The sequence below is a fragment of the Salvelinus fontinalis genome, chromosome 4, assembly GCF_029448725.1.
Source record: "Salvelinus fontinalis isolate EN_2023a chromosome 4, ASM2944872v1, whole genome shotgun sequence".
NCBI classification, from domain to species: Eukaryota; Metazoa; Chordata; class Actinopteri; order Salmoniformes; family Salmonidae; genus Salvelinus; species Salvelinus fontinalis.
Genome location: NC_074668.1, coordinates 86,579,820 through 86,597,812, shown reverse-complemented (window position 1 = coordinate 86,597,812; position 17,993 = coordinate 86,579,820). Strand labels below are relative to the sequence as shown.

The window sequence follows — 17,993 nt, the reverse complement described above, 5'->3', positions numbered from 1 at the left end:
AGGTATTCAGGTGCTGGAATGGAACAAGGATATTCACATGCACACAAACTTTTACCTTGCATGAGCGTTCATTAAACCTTGTTTTAATCTACAACACTTAAGCTTTTCTATTCAAGATCACATTGCCAACCATTGTTGATCTCAGAAGTATGTGAGAATTCCAACTATCTGTTCCTCAAAAAAGAATAAGGCAATTAAAGTCTGAACACGGAAGTCCGATAGGGAGTAGTTCACCCACATGTTATGACACACACTGAGGTAAAGCCCATGCCAGCAATTTCAACAAACACCAATGCAATAGTTGAGATGCAACACTGGAGCTAGAATACGAAACAGGGTCCCTTTTTCCTTATAGGGCCCCAGACTCCCTAAGAACACTTCTGTATTCTCTCACATTGGAAGTGTGGATGAATGGCAAACTATTTGCATTCTCTGTCCTTCACGGGCTGTGGTGAAAGCCATTTCCCTTCCTACTGCGGGTTGAAGTCTCCACAGGTACATATCCGGCAGAATTTGTATTGGTCTGCTTTTATTCATTTTTATACCAGCCAAAAGAAAAGGCAATTACCAACTAATGAAAAACACACACTCTTACCGTTTCGCCTCCTCGAGATGACAGAGGTATTCGTAGGCCATGTTCTGCTGCCTCCTCTCGTCCATCTCCTCTGCTGTGAGTCGCTCCACACCATCCAGAACGGCTGGAAAACAACACTCACAGGGTGAATACTAGCTCGCTCATAACAGCATAGCTGTACAAAAAACACTCCATTTACAAACGTACACAGTACACACACTGAGTTGAGTCTAGCTCACACTCAGATTTATAGTAAACACGCACGGATTAGCAGACACACAAACAAACAAGTAGGGAAGATCAACAAAATAAAATGCAAGAACCTTCAAATGAAGAGTGAGACAGACTTCTCTCATTCTGCATGTAGGAGGGGTAGAGGCTGTCACATCCATCCTGAATATCACAACTGACATAGTCGTGTTGGCCGCCATCGTAAGCACAAAGATGTAAACAGTCTCAAGAAATCATTATTCATTCATTGACAGGCTGATTCAGCTCAGTTGTCATTTTGAACTGTCCTCAGTGCTATGCTACTCCATCCCCTCCCAGTCTTGGCCTCACCACCAGTTCCACATAATGAGATGGTTCAAGGGTTACTGATCGGGGAGGCCAACTTAGCTTTAGTCACTCACTACACAGTAGCTAAATGCAGGCCAGCAAAATGCAGGCCAGGTAAATGCAGGCCAGGTAAATGCAGGCCAGGTAAATGCAGGCCAGGTAAATGCAGGCCAGGTAAATGCAGGCCAGGTAAATGCAGGCCAGGTAAATGCAGGCCAGGTAAATGCAGGCCAGGTAAATGCAGGCCAGGTAAATGCAGGCCAGGTAAATGCAGGCCAGGTAAATGCAGGCCAGGTAAATGCAGGCCAGGTAAATGCAGGCTAGCCTATGCAAACTTTGTTTAAACATCTCCAGCATTTGACATTTTTTCATTTCTGTGGAAAATGTCTTATCACTTCAAGTGATCAAGCAAATATGCCAAGTGAAATGCATGGGCGTTCTTTCAAAGAACTCGGAAGAGACAGTAATAAAATCGAACCTATTCTGCAGGTAAACAAAGCTAGTAGCTCACAGTTCTGTGGTCTAGGCTAGGGCCTAGCCCGCTGGTTCCCAACCTTTTTCGGTTTCTGTACAACCAAATGAATTTCTCTCTGCCAGGAGTACCACTGAAGTACCCCGTCATGTGCATTTTACCTGTAGACCCATGGTCTCATGAGTCTACTCAAGTACCCCCTGTGGATAGGCCAAGTACCACCAGGGGTCTAAGTACCCCTGGTTGGGATCCACTGGCCTGGGCTACAGAGACCTGCATGGTAACGTTGCTGAAAATATATTTTTAGAGCTGGGAGGGAGAGAAAACAAGTGCGCATGAGCACTCGCATTACAAGAGCTAATTGTTTCAGGCTCCTTCTGGCGATGTCTAGGCCTTCTGAATAACGGTCATATCAACTATAACCTAGGCTACGTGACCATTAGAGAATGGAAAAGTCTCAACATTGTCACTTACAATTTCCAGGATTTTATTGTGGGGTTTTATTCTACGGACTATGATTAAAATTATTATTATTGAGCGGCCTTAATCTAATTTATTAGCAAAGTAAATTTATCAAACAACTTGGTAATTTACAGTGGCAGTAATCTTGAAAGCAGTTGACAAGCCAGCAAGTACAGTGGTATGGTTCCCACTTAGGCCAAGGCTACTGACTGCCTCAGGTAAGTCTAGTTCACTAATAACAAATTACATCTGTAAAGCACTTTTCATTACAGAATCATTTCAAAGTGCATAAAATCGCAGATGTAAACCAATACAAAAATTATATCATTATTTTATAAAATACAATTGAAAAAGACAATATCCGAATGTAAATGTTTTTATTAAGATCAATGACGGGGCTACTAGTTCACATATCAATAGACCAGTAGGCCATCAATAGATTCCAATGAATCGACCAGGTAAACCAGTCAACTATTGCAACGTCTTGCTACTTCAGATTCCTTATAAGAAAACAATGTGGCGCCTTATCCTTTACTGTGAAAAATGCAAACCTGTCAAAATTCAATGAGTTGGTGATATACGGGATCCTACCATACACGTCCCTACTTTAACCCCTACCTTTACCCTTGACTAAACCTAACCATTTGAAACTATTACTTCAATGACGTCCCAAGGACCCCGGATTGCATCGACCAAATTCAATGTAGGCTAATTTAATTCGATGTAGCCACGTAAAATTGCAATATTGTAGCCGATGTAGATGAAAACGCGGAAGTCCGAGCCTACCTACCACGCTGTCAAAAGTCTAACCAAAGTCAAGCATATGAATATAGATAGAAAGAAGAAAAAACGCATGTGAAAATGTGTTGATTAAAATTATTAACTAATTGTTAAACTTCTGTAAACGGAGGTAAAATATGATCCCAAGGTGAGCGAACAGGAAACGTTTTTAGATACTCACACCCATATCTCGGCCGAAGCCCGTCTGCCTCGTCTGAGGTTGACATATTCTCTGAATAAATGTTATAATCCTCACTCCCCGGGTTGACGAGGTCAAATTATAGTAGTTGAGATGAAAGCCTACAGTTTCGTCCAGTTCTCTTTGCGGGCTATATAATTGAAAAAGTCGGGAAGGCGCTCTCGGCCCCCTTGTTGAACCACTGCACGGTTTGAGTCGAGAGCTGAGACTTTTTTTCTTCTTCAAACCTAACTGATGTCACCGGGGTGTGTGTTCCTTCCTAAATCCTAAAGTATGCGTTCGAGGAAACACCCATCAGCAGCCACTTGACGAAACTGCAGGCGCAGCGCCCTCTGCTGATAAGAGGCACTGAAATAACCTTCCTACAGGCACGCTACGCATTGTATGGTGAAATTGACCCGACACTGATTAAACTCAGCCAAAACACAAACGTCCCTTTTTCAGGACCCTGTCTTTCAAAGATAAATCGTAAAAATCCAAATAAATTCACAGATCTTCATTGTAAAGGGTTTAAACACTGTTTCCCATGCTTGTTCAATAAACATAAACAATTAATGAACATGCACCTGTGGAATGGTCGTTAAGACACTAACAGCTTACAGACGGTAGGCAATTAAGGTCACAGTTATGAAAACTTAGGACACTAAAGAGGCCTTTCTACTGACTCTGATAAACATCAAAAGAAAGATGCCCAGGGTCCCTGGTCATCTTCGTTAATGTGCCCTATGCATGCTGCAAGAAGGCATGAGGACTGCAGATGTGGCCAAATCAAATCAAATCAAATTTTATAAGTCACATACACATGGTTAGCAGATGTTAATGCGAGTGTAGCGAAATGCTTGTGCTTCTAGTTCCGACAATGCAGTAATAACCAACGAGTAATCCAACCTAACAATTCCACAACTACTGCATTATACACACAAGTGTAAAGGGATAAAGAATATGTACATAAAGATATATGAATGAGTGATGGTACAGAACGGCATAGGCAAGATGCAGTAGATGGTATCGAGTACAGTATATACATATGAGATGAGTAATGTAGGGTATGTAAACATAAAAGTGGCATAGTTTAAAGTGGCTAGTGATACATTTTTTATCAATTTCCATCAATTCCATTATTAAAGTGAGCTGGAGTTGAGTCAGATGTTGGCAGCAGCCACTCAATGTTAGTGGTGGCTGTTTAACAGTCTGATGGCCTTGAGATAGAAGCTGTTTTTCAGTCTCTCGGTCCTTGCTTTGATGCACCTGTACTGACCCCGCCTTCTGGATGAGAGCAGGGTGAACAGGCAGTGGCTCGGGTGGTTGTTGTCCTTGATGATCTTTATGGCCTTCCTGTGACATCGGGTGGTGTAGGTGTCCTGGAGGGCAGGTAGTTTTCCCCCAGTGATGCGTTGTGCAGACCTCACTACCCTCTGGAGAGCCTTACGGTTGTGGGCGGAGCAGTTGCCATACCAGGCGGTGATACAGCCCGACAGGATGCTCTCGATTGTGCATCTGTAGAAGTTTGTGAGTGCTTTTGGTGACAAGCCAAATTTCTTAATTCTCCTGAGGTTGAAGAGGCGCTGCTGCGCCTTCTTCACAACGCTGTCTGTGTGGGTGGACCAGGGCAATAACTTGCAATGTCCGTACTGTGAGATGCCTAAAATAGCGCTCCAGGGACACAGGACGGACAACTGATTGTCCTCGCAATGACAGACCACGTGTAACAACACCTGCACAGGATCGGTACATCCGAACATCACACCTGCGGGACAAGTATAGGATGGCAACAACAACTGCCCGAGTTACACCAGGAACGCACAATCCCTCCATCAGTGCTCAGACTGTCCGCAATAGGCTGAGAGAGGCTGGACTGAGGGCTTGTAGGCCTGTTATAAGGCAGGTCCTTACCAGACATCACCGGCAACGACGTCGCCTATGGGCACAAACCCACCATCGCTGTACCAGACAGGACTGGCTAAAAGTGCTCTTCACTGACAAGTCGCGGTTTTATCTGACCAGGGGTGATGGTCTGATTCGCGTTTATCGTCGAAGGAATGAGCGTTACACCGAGGCCTGTACTCTGGAGCGGAATCAATTTGGAGGTGGAGGGTCCGTCATGGTCTGGGGCAGTGTGTCACAGCATCATCGGACTGAGCTTGTTGTCACTGCAGGCAATCTCAACGCTGTGCGTTACAGGGAAGACATCCTCCTCCCTCATTTGGTACCCTTCCTGCAGGCTCATCCTGACATGACCCTCCAGCATGACAATGCCATCAGCTATATTGCTCATTCTGTGCGTGATTTCCTGCAAGACAGGAATGTCAGTGTTCTGCCATGGCCAGCGAAGAGCCCGGATCTCAATCCCATTGAGCACGTCTGGGACCTGTTGGATCGGAGAGTGAGGGCTAGGGCCAGAAATGTCCGGGAACTTGCAGGTGCCTTGGTGGAAGAGTGGGGTAACATCTCACAGCAAGAACTGGCAAATCTGGTGCAGTCCATGAGGAGATGCACTGCAGTACTTAATGAAGCCACACCATATACTGACTGTTACTTTTGATTTTGACCCCCCTTTGTTCAGGGACACATTATTCAATTTCTGTTAGTCACATGTCTGTGGAACTTGTTCAGTTTATGTCTCAGTTGTTGAATCTTGTTATGTTCATACAAATATTTACACATGTTAAGTTTTCTGAAAATAAACGCAGTTGACAGTGAGAGGACGTTTCTTTTTTTGCTGAGTTTAGAAGGTGAGTGTTTCTTCTGACCGTTCGGTTCTGTGACCCACCTATACTTCTTCACTTTTCTAGTGACCCAGACCCAAGTAAACAAAACCAATATTTCTAGACAGTACTCCGATGTAAGCTTAGACTCAAACGGTATCAGCCACAGCCTATTTGTCTCTACCCAATATTTGGTAACCGCTGTTCTAAGACTACTGAGTTTTCTACTTGACATTATTCCCTGGGAATACAGTTGTGCAATATGTCTCTACAATGAAAACAAGCAACGAGCTGCAACACAGTTCAAAGGTGGTTATCTACTGCAGAATAGATAAGAGGTCATTGTTAGATACAGTTGAAGTCGGAAGTTTACATACGCCTTAGCCAAATACATTTAAACTCAGTTTTTCACAATTCCTGACATTTAATCCTAGTAAAAATCCCTGTCTTAGGTCAGTTAGGATCACCACTTAATTTTAAGAATGTGAAATATCAGAATAATAGTAGAGAGAATGATTTATTTCAGTTTTTATTTCTGTCATCAAATTCCCAGTGGGTCAGAAGTTTACATACACTCAATTAGTATTTGGTAGCATTGCCTTTAAATTGATTAACTTGGGTCAAACGTTTCAGGTAGACTTCCACAAGCTTCCCACAATAAGTTGGGTGAATTTTGGCCCATTCCTCCTGACAGAGCTGGTGTAACTGAGTCAGGTTTGTAGGCCTCCTTCCTCGCACATGCTTTTTCAGTTCTGCCCACAAATGTTCTATAGGCTTGAGATCAGGGCTTTGTGATGGCCTCTCCAATACCTTGACTTTGTTGTCCTTAAGTGATTTTGCCACAACTTTGGAAGTATGCTTGGGGTCATTGTCCATTTGGAAGACCCATTTGCGACCAAGCTTTAACTTCCTGACTGATGTCTTGAGATGTTGCTTCAATATATCCACAGAATTTTCCTTCCTCATGCTGCCAACTATTTTGTGAAGTGCACCAGTCCCTCCTGCAGCAAAACACTCCCACAACATGATGCTGCCACCCCCATGCTTCATGGTTGGGATGGTGTTCTTCAGCTTGCAAGCGTCCCCCTCTTTCCTCCAAACATAACGATGGTCATTATGGCCAAATAGTTATATTTTTATTTCATCAGACCAGAGGAGATTTCTCCAAAAAGTACGATCTTTGTCCCCATGCGCAGTTGCAAAACATAGTCTGGCTTTTTTATGGAGGTTTTGGAGCAGTGGCTTCTTCCTTGCTGAGCGGCCTTTCAAGTTGTCGATTTAGGACTCGTTTTACTGTGGATATAGATACTTTTGTACCTGTTTCCTCCAGCATCTTCACAAAGTTCTTTGCTGTTGCTCTGGGATTGATTTGCACTTTTCGCACCAAAGTACGTTAATCTCTAGGAGACAGAACGCGTCTCCTTCCTGAGCAGTATGACGGCTGCGTGGTCCCATGGTGTTTATACTTGCGTACTATTGTTTGTACAGATGAGCGTGGTACCTTCAGGCGTTTGGAAATTGCTCCCAAGGATGAACCAGACTTGTGGAGGTCTACAATATTTTTTATGATGTCTTGGCTGATTTCTTTTGATTTTCCCATGATGTCAAGCAAAGAGGCACTGAGTTTGAAGGTATGCCTTGAAATACATCCACAGGTACACCTCCAATTGACTCAAATGATGGAAATTAGCCTATCAGAAGCTTCTAAAGCCATGACATCATGATGTGGAATTTTCCAAGCTGTTTAAAGGCACAGTCAACTTAGTGTATGTAAACTTCTGACCCACTGGAATTGTGATACAGTGAATTATAAGTGAAATAATCTGTATGACAACAATTGTTGGAAAAATGTATTTTGACCTGCACAAAGTAGATGTTCTAACCGACTTCCAAAACTAGAGTTTGTTAACAAGAAATGTGTGGAGTGGTGGGAAAATGAGTTTTAATGACTCCAACCTAAGTGTATGTAAACCTCCGACTTCAACTGTAGATAAAGACACAGGAACAACACCATTAAGTTCACTGGAGTACTCTTTTTAAGAAATTGCAAATAATTTCCATAATTTGTCCAGAGAGACTCTGGGTGAGCCAGTTAGAGCCACTAACACACTGAGGAAGGATCAGGCCGCAAGGTATGCCAGTGTGTTGTCAATCAATCAATCAATCAATCAATTTTATTTTATATAGCCCTTCGTACATCAGATAATATCTCGAAGTGCTGTACAGAAACCCAGCCTAAAACCCCAAACAGCTAGTAATGCAGGTGTAGAAGCACGGTGGCTAGGAAAAACTCCCTAGAAAGGCCAAAACCTAGGAAGAAACCTAGAGAGGAACCAGGCTATGAGGGGTGGCCAGTCCTCTTCTGGCTGTGCCGGGTGGAGATTATAACAGAACTATGCCAAGATGTTCAAAAATGTTCATAAGTGACAAGCATGGTCAAATAATAATCATGAATAATTTTCAGTTGGCTTTTCATAGCTGATCATTAAGAGTTGAAAAACAACAGGTCTGGGACAGGTGGCGGTTCCATAACCGCAGGCAGAACAGCTGAAACTGGAATAGCAGCAAGGCCAGGCGGACTGGGGACAGCAAGGAGTCACCACGGGCGGCAGTCCCGACGCATGGTCCTAGGGCCCAGGTCCTCCGAGAGAAAGAAAGAGAGAAGGAGAAAATTAGAGAGAGCCAAGAATTTCAAAATGTTCATAAATGACAAGCATGGTCAAATAATAATCAGGAATAAATCTCAGTTGGCTTTTCATAGCCGATCATTAAGAGTTGAAAACAGCAGGTCTGGGACAGGTAGGGGTTTCGTAACCGCAGGCAGAACAGTTGAAACTGGAATAGCAGCAAGGCCGGGCGGACTGGGGACAGCAAGGTGTCAGCATGCCCGGTAGTCCTGACGTATGGTCCTAGGGCTCAGGTTCTCAGAGAGAAAGAGAGAACGAGAGAATTAGAGAGAGCATACTTAAATTCACACAGGACACTGGATAAGACAGGAGAAGTACTCCAGGTATAACCAACTGACCCTAGCCCCCCGACACATAAACTACTGCAGCATAAATACTGGAGGCTGAGACAGGAGCGGTCAGGAGACACTGTGGCCCCATCCGAAGAAACCCCCGGACAGGGCCAAACAGGAAGGATATAACCCCACCCACTCTGCCAAAGCACAGCCCCCACACCACTAGAGGGATATCCTCAACCACCAACTTACAATCCTGAGACAAGGCCGAGTATAGCCCACAAAGGTCTCCACCACAGCACAACCAAGGGGGGGCGCCAACCCAGACAGGAAGTTCACGTCAGTAACTCAACCCACTCAAGTGACGCACCCCTCCTATGGACGGCATGAAAGAGCACCAGCAAGCCAGTGACTCAGCCCCAGTAACAGGGTTAGAGGCAGAGAATCCCAGTGGAGAGGGGAACCGGCCCGGCAGAGACAGCAAGGGCGGTTCGTTGCTCCAGAGCCTTTCCGTTCACCTTCACACTCCTGGGCCAGACTACACTCAATCATATGACCTACTGAAGAGATAAGTCTTCAGTAAAGACTTAAAGGTTGAGACCGAGTCTGCGTCTCTCACATGGGTAGGCAGACTGTTCCATAAAAATTGAGATCTATAGGAGAAAGCCCTGCCTCCCGCTGTTTGCTTAGAAATTTTAGGGACAATTAGGAGGCCTGCGTCTTGTGACCGTAGCGTACGTATTGGTATGTACGGCAGGACCAACTCGGAAAGATAGGTAGGAGCAAGCCCATGTAACGCTTTATAGGTTAACAGTAAAACCTTGAAATCAGCCCTTGCCTTAACAGGAAGCCAGTGTAGGGAAGCTAGCACTGGAGTAATATGTCTAGTATTAACATGTTGCTGTGAGTTAAAGGTAAATACAACAAAGCTTTAATTGCAGGTTATATTCAAGTGAGTACTGGACATTGTGTTGAGGTGTATCATATCACACACCTTTAAGCCAGGGAATCAATAGGAGCTGAATGGACTGGAACAGATGAGTGTTTCTCTATAATGCCCCAGTGTGTGTGTGTGTGTGTGTGTGTGTGTGTGTGTGTGTGTGTGTGTGTGTGTGTGTGTGTGTGTGTGTGTGTGTGTGTGTGTGTGTGTGTGTGTGTGTGTGTGTGTGTGTGTGTGTGTGTGTGTGTGTGTGTGTGTGTGTGTGTGTGTGTGTGTAATGGCTCTGTGAGCCAGACCCCACCCAGTGAAAAAACGGTATCATGATTATTTTTGTATGTCCTGTATTATGTATGGTAAGTGTTTTTGCATGTCCTGTGTTATGTGTTATGTATGGTAAGTGTTTTTATGCAGCTGTTTATGACGTAAATTCTGCGCTTCTCTTTGTGTAAACTGTGAGCAATAATATATAAAGTTGAAGTCAAAGAGGAATGGAGCCTTTATATGATCATTATTATTATTATTATTATATTAGCTTCAGTATTAGAACATTTTCCTTCTCTATTTCACTGTATATTAGGTTTGTGAAGGAAAAATGAGACACGGGGTTGTTTTGTAATGGATATCAGTGATTAGACATTTTAATTGTGTTGAAATCACAATTGATCGCCAACTCAGTTAAAATCACCGTTGAAATTCTATTGTGGGATTGTAATGGTCTCATTCAACGGGAGAAATGGCCCCTACAAGGAAAATGTTATTTAATAGCCTACAGTTGCCTTACGCAGTTTAATTGGTATATATTGACGTGGGACTTGCAACAGAGTGAAAAACAACTTCATTATCTACAATTATAAATAGAGGGGGTTTAAATCTGAACAATGGACAAAATAAGAAGCTATGGGATGCAAGTGTAACGTGTGGGATTTCAACCCACCAGTTCAAATAACACAATTAAGAGTCATCCTTCAAACCATTCAAGATGTATTGAAGACTGGAGTTCCTCGCTATGGGTCTTGCAACCTAGCTAAATTACCTTACAGGCGGGGCTACTCGCTAGTATAAATGCAGAGGTCCGGCAGTCCGTTGCACATTTACTCACTCTGAACTTCCGACCCTCCATTTTGATCCCCTGCGCTCTCTTATTGCCGCCACGACTGCACAGCATTTACCACGCACCGCATCAGAACCATGGATAGCTCAGGAGTGCTGCTCCGACTGCTGTGCATCGGCCTGATGTCTGTTATGTGCCGAGGACAGGCGTCACATGAAGTTTCCGCAGAGGACTTTGGCGCGCAGAACTCTGCCGCGGCCGCAGAGAAAGAACTTGTAAGTTCATATAGGGAATCACTTTTGTTGTTTCAGGCTACGCTAGCATGTTGGTCCTGATCTATATATTCATGCACCACAGATTCTCAATTTAATATCTAAATCTAAGTCGATATAATTCGAAATATAAATGCAATCTAAATGTTTGCTCATGATTGGATTATGGGCAACATAACCTTATTCAGCAGTTCGTCCTGATAAAGGTGTCCTTGAGAATCCGATTTATCCATCAGTTTTATCCATGGTTGAACACAGGGATGGAGCTAAAGATTTTGTCCACTGGCCAGCCGGGCTAGTAAACCAACATTTATACTAGCCCGTCTGAAAAGTACCGGTCTCGGTCTAGCTGGCTATCTTAATTAATGTCCATCCCTGGTTGAACCTCTGGAACATGTCACTAAATGTCAAATGAATGACACCTGAAGAGATAAAGTTCCACAAGAGGATCTTCTGGAAACAAAAATATAGCCTCTATAACACTGACATTGTCGTTAGGTAGCACATAAACTCATGGGGAAATTGCACTCATATAGGAGTATAGATTTTAACCCCCCCCCCCCCCCTTGAGAAAAGCAATGAGAAATTCCATTGACCCTGTTTCCTTTACTCCGTGTCACAGGTGGATGCGATGGAGGCTCTTCTAGTGAAGATGCAGAGCCATCTGCCTTCCAATGAGAAGAGAGGCATGATCCGTCCTGTGAGTCCTAATATGTTCCTGTTCAAAACTAATAACTTTTACCAATGTTATTTTTGACCAAATGGAGGCTATGACTGCATTTAAAATCATCAGTACTTTTCAAGTATCAAAGGGGTGTTATAAACTGGGTGGTTCGAGCCCTGAATGCTGATTGGCTGAAAGCAGTGGTATATCAGAGGTATACCATTGGTCTGACAAAACATGTATTTGTACTGCTCTAATTAAGTTGGTAACCAGTTTAATAGCAATAAGGCACCTCATGGGTTTGTGATATATGGCCAATATACCACAGCTAAGGGCTGTGTCCAGGCTGTCACGTCCTGACCAGAGTTCTTATGTGTTGTGCTTGTTTTAGTGTTGGTCAGGACGTGAGCTGGGTGGGCATTTCTATGTTGTGTGTCTAGTTTGTCTGTTTCTGTGTTCAGCCTAATATGGTTCTCAATCAGAGGCAGCTGTCAATCGTTGTCCCTGATTGAGAATCATATATAGGTGGCTTGTTTTGTGTTGAGATTTTGTGGGTGGTTGTTTCCTGTGTCAGTGTTTGTGCCACACGGGACTGTGACGTTTAATTTGTTTTGTTATTTTGTAATTGTATATTTGTTTTCATGTTCATTAAATCATGGAAACTTACCACGCTGTACATTGGTCCTCCAATCCCTCTCGCCTCTCCTCGTCTGAGGAGGAGGACGACTTAGACTGCCGTTACACAGGCACTCCGCGTTGCGTTGTGCTTAGGACAGCCCTTAGCCATGGTATATTGGCCATATACCACACCCCCTCGGGCCTTATTGCTGAAATATATTAAAGGAGTTTATTTACTTGAAACAAAATGTGGATGCCTGTTATTAAGGGGAAAGTTTAGGATTTTACAACTTTATGTTGGATAGTTCCTCACCCTGAAAGTAGTCCATGGGTCAGGAGAAGCTTTAATCCATGGTTTGGTTTTCTTTAAATATTCCCTATTTCAGCTAACTTTAGCCACCACAAGCTAACAATCAATAATAGTGGCATGTGAGCTGGTTTTTTTTGTAATGGCCAAATCACCTGAAATCAACTCAAATCAACTCCATATTTTATTTGATGTCACAGGCATTTGGCTTTTTTTGTAAAATCCTGAACGTCCCCTTTAAGCCCCCCATGTTTCTCCCACTCTGTATTATAGTCTGTGCACCATTTCAATGCAGTTCGATTGAAAGTTTATGTAAAACCAATTAACGAGTATAAGGTGTCAGTATAATTAAATGCAAGCGGAGAAATGCCAACAGCCTTTGATTTGAGTGCAATTATACAGCCTATTCTAGATAACCTAAGTCTAATTAACTGAAAGGAGGATGAGTCTAAAGAACCAGCGAACGCCGCTTCATTCATACAGCAAACTAATTAGAACTTTCATTACCATCGCTGACTAACTCTTTCTCTCCTAATTAAATGTGTTTTTTTTAGTTAAGGACTGTGTTTTGCGATAAAGGTACTTTGTGTTTCCTCTCTATATGTCTTTCTCTCTCTCCCTCTCTCTATCTATCTCTCCCCCCTCCCTCACTCTCTCTCTGTCTCTCAGTGTGGTATGGGTGACCGGTGTGCCTTGAGGCATGGACCCCGCATTGGGAAGCTATGTGACTGTGGCAGAGTCAGCAGCTGCAACTCCTTCCTCCTCAAATGTCTCTAACCTCCCTCAAGGAGAAACACTTCACTAGAACCACCACATCCAACGCTCCAGCCAAGAGGAATATCATCATCAACTTGTACCATCACCTGAATCCCAAATGATACCCTATTCCCTTTACGGTGCACTACTTTAGACCATGTCCCCAAGGGCTCCGGTCAATATTATTGCAATATATAGGGAATATTGGGAGTTTGCGACAAACCACTGTGTCCATAACCGCAAGGGATATGCAGCATCCACAAGCTGTAGGCCAACATTATGGCACTTGAGTTTTGTCTTGTTTTGTTCTTGTGTGTTGATAAAGTCGTTTCCATTTAAAGAGGAGCATGGAGGGGTTTTGTAACCCAGAAAGCATTTACAGCATGTGCACTCTAGACTGTCAAACAAATAAACATGTTGGTCATCTCACTTGTTTTGGATTTAGTGTTCTTATTTGAATACCTCAATGCAAAAATGGAAAAGGTAATTTTGGGATCAAACTGTGACTTAATGAAATCATTCAATTTAAGATATGATGCCTTCCAGCTATCATTAAGAACACAATTACAAAATAGTTCAACACATAGACCTACTATAGTCTGTTAATGTCGTATCTGTTTTTATCATGTAACACAATCTATGTGAGTCTCACAGTCTATCTACATTCCAGTGTCCTGTGTTGATCCAGGACATCTTCACCTCAAGGTCGTGTTCATAATGAAGACAACGGGAGGGAGGGAGGGACTACTTGAACATTTTGCTATGATGTGCTCCAATGAATTTGACCCATGGTGGTGTTCATTAGGTACAACATTGAAGAAAACAAAGTGAAACGGGGAGGTAGGACTATCTGAATTTGTCCAATAAGAAACCTTTTCATTGCATAATGTTTTCCTTTGTAATGGCCTAATAGTCACAACCCTGCCTTTTAGGACATCAGCACACAGGAGAAACCAACCATTATGTAAACTAATGAGGAGGTTAGATATGATTCTGTTTGCTAGTAAACGTCAATACAACTCAATGTCATCGTTCCATAAGACAACTGTAACCCGAAGGCTGTTCCTGGCCATAGCAAATATTTACATGGGGTATCACAAACAAAACACATTTGCATCACCTATTTGCTTGCCACTGTAACAAAAGGCAGTACAGCATGACTGGTAGCCTGAGCTATGTGTAAAGGAGGTGTCGTTTTCAGTGCCAACATTCTGTCAGTACTACAGATTCCCACCTTCATTTAAACATGTGAATGAGTATGTGACATGGAAGGTCGTCTTCTTGGCGTTCGAACTGAGGGAAAGATGGCAGAAGCGGAAGCACTGAGTCGGATGACGCGTTAAGTAACGTTAATGGAAATTAGTAGAAAACTGTCACGTTGAGGAATGAAGCAAAACGGGATAAAGTTGTTCATGAAGACAGGCCTTGGTCTAATAATGCCTTGTTCCTAGTTGGAGTTAGCTTCATGGATAAAGATGTGTTTTGGGGAGATCCATTTGCAGTCAAGGAGATGGTGGAGGACCCACTGGGAAAGGTGGTGTCAATCAAAGTGACCAGGAGCGGTATGGTGCTGATTTATTGTGTCAGAAGAACTAAAGGAAAGTGCATTGTGTCTCTGGGAATTATCAGAGTATAATTCAAAGTTGTGATTTTCTGAACAGGGCACAGGTAAAATGTGTCATCTCTGGCATTGTGGTGGAAATTGAGGCTGAAAATATACAATGTACCAGTAGTAATGAGTGTACGATGATTGAACTGTATGGTGAATGAAAGGAAAGAGCAAAGCCTATCGGTGCTATTTGATGGAAAATCTCTTCCCACAGATGTAAAGCTGGGGTATATATTAAGATACGTAGTAAGAGCTTCGGTGAACAAACCATTGCAGTGTTGTTAATGTAAAATGTTTGGCCACGTGGCAACTGTGTGCAGATGGAATATGTTGTGGAAGAGTCGGTGGATACACGGGGCTGCAATTGTGGTGGGAACCACGTTCCAGGAATGCCCTGGAAGGGTGAAGGAGGTCGAAGTTGCAAGAATCTGGGCTGTTCACCAGGTCTCTTATGCAGAGGCAGCGCAAATGGCGGAAGGAGCGAATGCAAATGAGGAAGAAATGGCAATGGATGCCCCGCAGCCTGCAGAAGGTGTTGTTTATCATTTGAGGGATCCTGAAGTACTGATCGTGAAGAAGGTGGATTTTGTTGCGTTTATTGCACAGGTGATCAATTGTACAAGCCAAACTAACAAGAAATCAAAGAAACTTTACATAATTGTGAATGCAGCGAAAATGTTTTTGGATCTGCTGAAAAATTCCTGGGAATGTTGTCTGATGATGCAGTTCCCTTTCAGGCCCCAGATTTGAATGATAGTGTCCCATTCTCCCAGGCTGTTGGCCTGGGGTAGGATCAGATAGGGCCAAAGTAGTGAAATAGTGGTTTTAATGGGTTAGTTGGTAGGGAATTTTTTTCTCTCTCAAAGTGTAATTAATTCATATTACAGAATAGTAGGCTGATATACAGCCAAAACAGTAGGTGGCGACATGCACATATACTATTTGTTTGCAGACCGCCATAATACCAAAGAAAAATAAGTATGTGACATGGGGAAAGTTGGCCATCTTGTTTAGCAGCCTGGCTCAGGTAGTGAAATTCAGTGTCATCCTTCTCTTTTGAATGAAAACACTACTGCGTTCAATAGCCTTAGGCCGGTATTAAATCCAAACCATGTTATAGAGCAACGCATTGCACTTGACCTTTAAAGGTCATTTATGCTTGTTTTCCGTGAATGCGATCTCCGCAAACGTCTGTAAAATTGCCTTTAAAAGGCACATTGTCAGTGCGTTGCTCTATAACGCACCTTGGATTGTATCCCAGCCTAATTCAGTTGTCAATTTGACTGAATTGGGTGTCAATTAGTTTCATTTGTTGTTGTGAAAATGACAGTGTCATGTCTACACATATTTACAACAGTGGAAAGTATGGAAGCTTTCTTATGGATTAGGAAAAATGACTGTCCTTTTTATTCCTGGTTGATACCCCTCATTCCACACAAGACCATGGTTATTGAGCCATGTGCACATGGTTCTGCACACTATATAATGTGTGTTTATTCACACAAAACTGTTTCACTTAAGTACTACACACTGTGACCAGACATGGACCCATATCCTCCCGCTGTGATATGAGCCAAACCCTCTTCTAATGCATCATTACTGTAAATAGTCAGGTCAAACATTCAAATGCACAACATCTTTAAACAGAAAGGACTTGGGTTCAAATAGTCTTGGTTTCCTTTCAAATACTTTAGCGGCACTTGATTTAGTTTTTCTGGCTTAATGGAACCAATGAAATAGTTCCAGAAGTGCAAACCCTGTGGCCTCTGCCATCTGGCACCCCAGCCAAGCTCAATCAAACCCTCAACGTATTTGAAAGAAAAACAAATACTATTTGAACCCAGGTATAAAACACAGTGGGTCATTAACCTAGCTATCGGACTGCATTGAGTACACATCCCAGCAATTCAGAGTGTCTCCATCCACAAGTCCATAAAAGGACAGTAATGTTAGAGAGCATGGCTCATTTAAAGATCCCCTGGTTTCTTGCTTTGGGGGAAAATGACAGCGAGTCAAGCACAAACCCCATGGTACTGCCTTTCCAACCATGATGCACCATTTCAGTGTGCAATAAAAAACATGTCAATAATGATACATCTTCATGGCTGAATGTCGCTCTGTTTGGGATATTTGTCGCTGTGAGAGATACATTATTAAGGGGTGTCATTGTAATGTATGTGTCTGGGGTGTGGCGCATCTGGTCTGTGTATGTGAAGAAATGTATTTGTTGGGATTGGAGGTGTCAAGAAAAATTTGAATCTGGTTAATGGGAAACTAGGCATCCTGATATCCAGATTGGGTATCTTAAAGCCAATGAGAATCTCTTTCTCTCTCTCGCTCACTCTTTCTCTTTCTCTTCCTCTTTCTCTCTCTCATTCTCTCTATTGCAAAAGGTATGTCCAAAAATATATCAAATCAAATACAAATTGAATGTTTTATGTAAGACTAATCCATGATATTCATATAGGATAAAAGTAAGATCCATTCTGTTTCCTGTGAAGACATAGCATGCAAATGGGGTGATGAAATCTCTGACTCCCTCATCGTCAATCACACAAACTGCCCAACCAAAAGGGTTGGTGCAATACCTCGCTGAAATGCAGACGAATGTCTCCAGGCATTCTGGAGAACCTTCTACAACGCCGGGAGCTCCAGGCTTCTTTATGAACATAGGATTTGAATGCACCTTTTGTAATAATAAAAATATATGATTTTAATGCACTTTTTGCAATAGGTCTCTCTCTTCTTTTCTCCAGCAATTCTCACTTTGAAAGTACGTGCAAATTCACTGCCCACATGTTGGCCTCACCTCAACTTATCTTTGGTGAAACAGTTGGCCTTGACTTATCCTCAGATGGCCGACAGACAACTACTACCCTCGTTTCTGTAACTTGATCCTGTTTGTCTTCAGTTAGCCTCACTACACAGTGTCTATAGACGTGGCTCCAATCTGCCTGAACTCAGCCTGGGTCTCTTTTTCTCTCAACCCCTCTTATTACATCAGTGTTCTAGTGATGGTCTGGTGACGGTCTGGTGATGGGACACAACAGGACCTGTGTGCTCA

At 42.9% G+C, this 17,993-nt stretch overlaps 2 protein-coding genes across 2 annotated transcripts in view; one reads left to right on the top strand and one right to left on the bottom strand.

Annotated features, from left to right (window-relative positions):
• LOC129852945 (ras GTPase-activating-like protein IQGAP1) overlaps positions 1-3,289 on the bottom strand; it is a 56,530-nt gene extending 53,241 nt beyond the window's left edge. Inside the window, exons 1-2 of the mRNA XM_055918545.1 lie at positions 3,028-3,289; positions 596-698 (exon numbers count right to left, since the gene is read on the bottom strand). Of these exons, the coding sequence (XP_055774520.1) occupies positions 596-698; positions 3,028-3,073 (149 nt within the window). The 5' untranslated portion in view covers positions 3,074-3,289. The remainder of the gene's footprint in view (positions 1-595; positions 699-3,027) is intronic.
• Positions 3,290-10,733: 7,444 nt separating this feature from the next.
• cartl (cocaine- and amphetamine-regulated transcript-like) lies at positions 10,734-13,749 on the top strand. Its single transcript, XM_055918467.1, has 3 exons — positions 10,734-10,978; positions 11,598-11,675; positions 13,234-13,749. The coding sequence occupies exons 1-3, from the start codon at positions 10,841-10,843 to the stop codon at positions 13,339-13,341; spliced, it is 324 nt and encodes a 107-aa protein (XP_055774442.1). The 5' UTR covers positions 10,734-10,840; the 3' UTR covers positions 13,342-13,749.
• Positions 13,750-17,993: the final 4,244 nt, after the last annotated feature.

Coding starts and splice junctions, on each gene's coding strand:
- cartl (XM_055918467.1), top strand. CDS start 10,841: ATGGATAGCTCAGGAGTGCTGCTCCGACTGCTGTGCATCGGCCTGATG. Junction 10,979..11,597: donor CGGCCGCAGAGAAAGAACTT/GTAAGTTCATAT, acceptor TCCGTGTCACAG/GTGGATGCGATGGAGGCTCT. Junction 11,676..13,233: donor AGAGAGGCATGATCCGTCCT/GTGAGTCCTAAT, acceptor TCTGTCTCTCAG/TGTGGTATGGGTGACCGGTG.